Genomic DNA, 520 nt, shown 5'->3' with positions numbered 1-520 from the left:
TATCTTCCCCTAGGGTTAAAAAAAAAAAAAAAAAAGCCTACAACAAATACTCTGTTTTGATTAACGCCATCCTTGTGTTTTGCAGAGATCGTGGACTTGCTGGCTGACCTGGAGAAAAGCAGAAACCAAGGAAGTTAACTGCGGAAAGCAGGGCCGGGTGACCAAAAGCAGCCAGGTGCCTCAGAAAGCAAGCCAAGGGAAAGCAGCGGGCCTTCCTCCTGCAGGCCGAAGCGTGCTGCTCGCCCCTCTTCCCCGCCTTCGCAGAGACTGATCGTTCAATACACGTGTATTTGTTTCTGTAGGCCGAGACCTTCACCTCCCCAAGGGGCAAGGGGCCGTTTTGCCTCGGAGGCATGGCCCTTGGGGGGGAGAGCGCCCCCTGCCGCAGGCTCTGTCCCCAAGCAGCCACCCCCAGGGGATGCGGGGGGAGGCCGGTAGAACCCCGGCAGCCGCGGGGTCCAGGGGGAAGCGACGCGGCCAGCTTCTCCTCAGCCGCGGGGCGCTGGGGCCTGGCTCCCTC

General features: G+C 60.2%; 1 protein-coding gene across 1 annotated transcript in view; it reads left to right on the top strand.

Moving 5' to 3' along the window:
- MLKL (mixed lineage kinase domain like pseudokinase) overlaps positions 1 to 138 on the top strand; it is a 4,887-nt gene extending 4,749 nt beyond the window's left edge. Inside the window, exon 10 of the mRNA XM_009290858.1 lies at positions 86 to 138. Within this exon, the coding sequence (XP_009289133.1) occupies positions 86 to 138 (53 nt within the window). The remainder of the gene's footprint in view (positions 1 to 85) is intronic.
- Positions 139 to 520: the final 382 nt, after the last annotated feature.

Source organism: Aptenodytes forsteri, unplaced genomic scaffold, assembly GCF_000699145.1.
Source record: "Aptenodytes forsteri isolate BGI_AS27 unplaced genomic scaffold, ASM69914v1 Scaffold14, whole genome shotgun sequence".
Classification (NCBI taxonomy): domain Eukaryota; kingdom Metazoa; phylum Chordata; class Aves; order Sphenisciformes; family Spheniscidae; genus Aptenodytes; species Aptenodytes forsteri.
The sequence above is the reverse complement of the archived record's forward strand: the minus strand, read 5'-3'. Positions and strand labels throughout refer to the sequence as shown.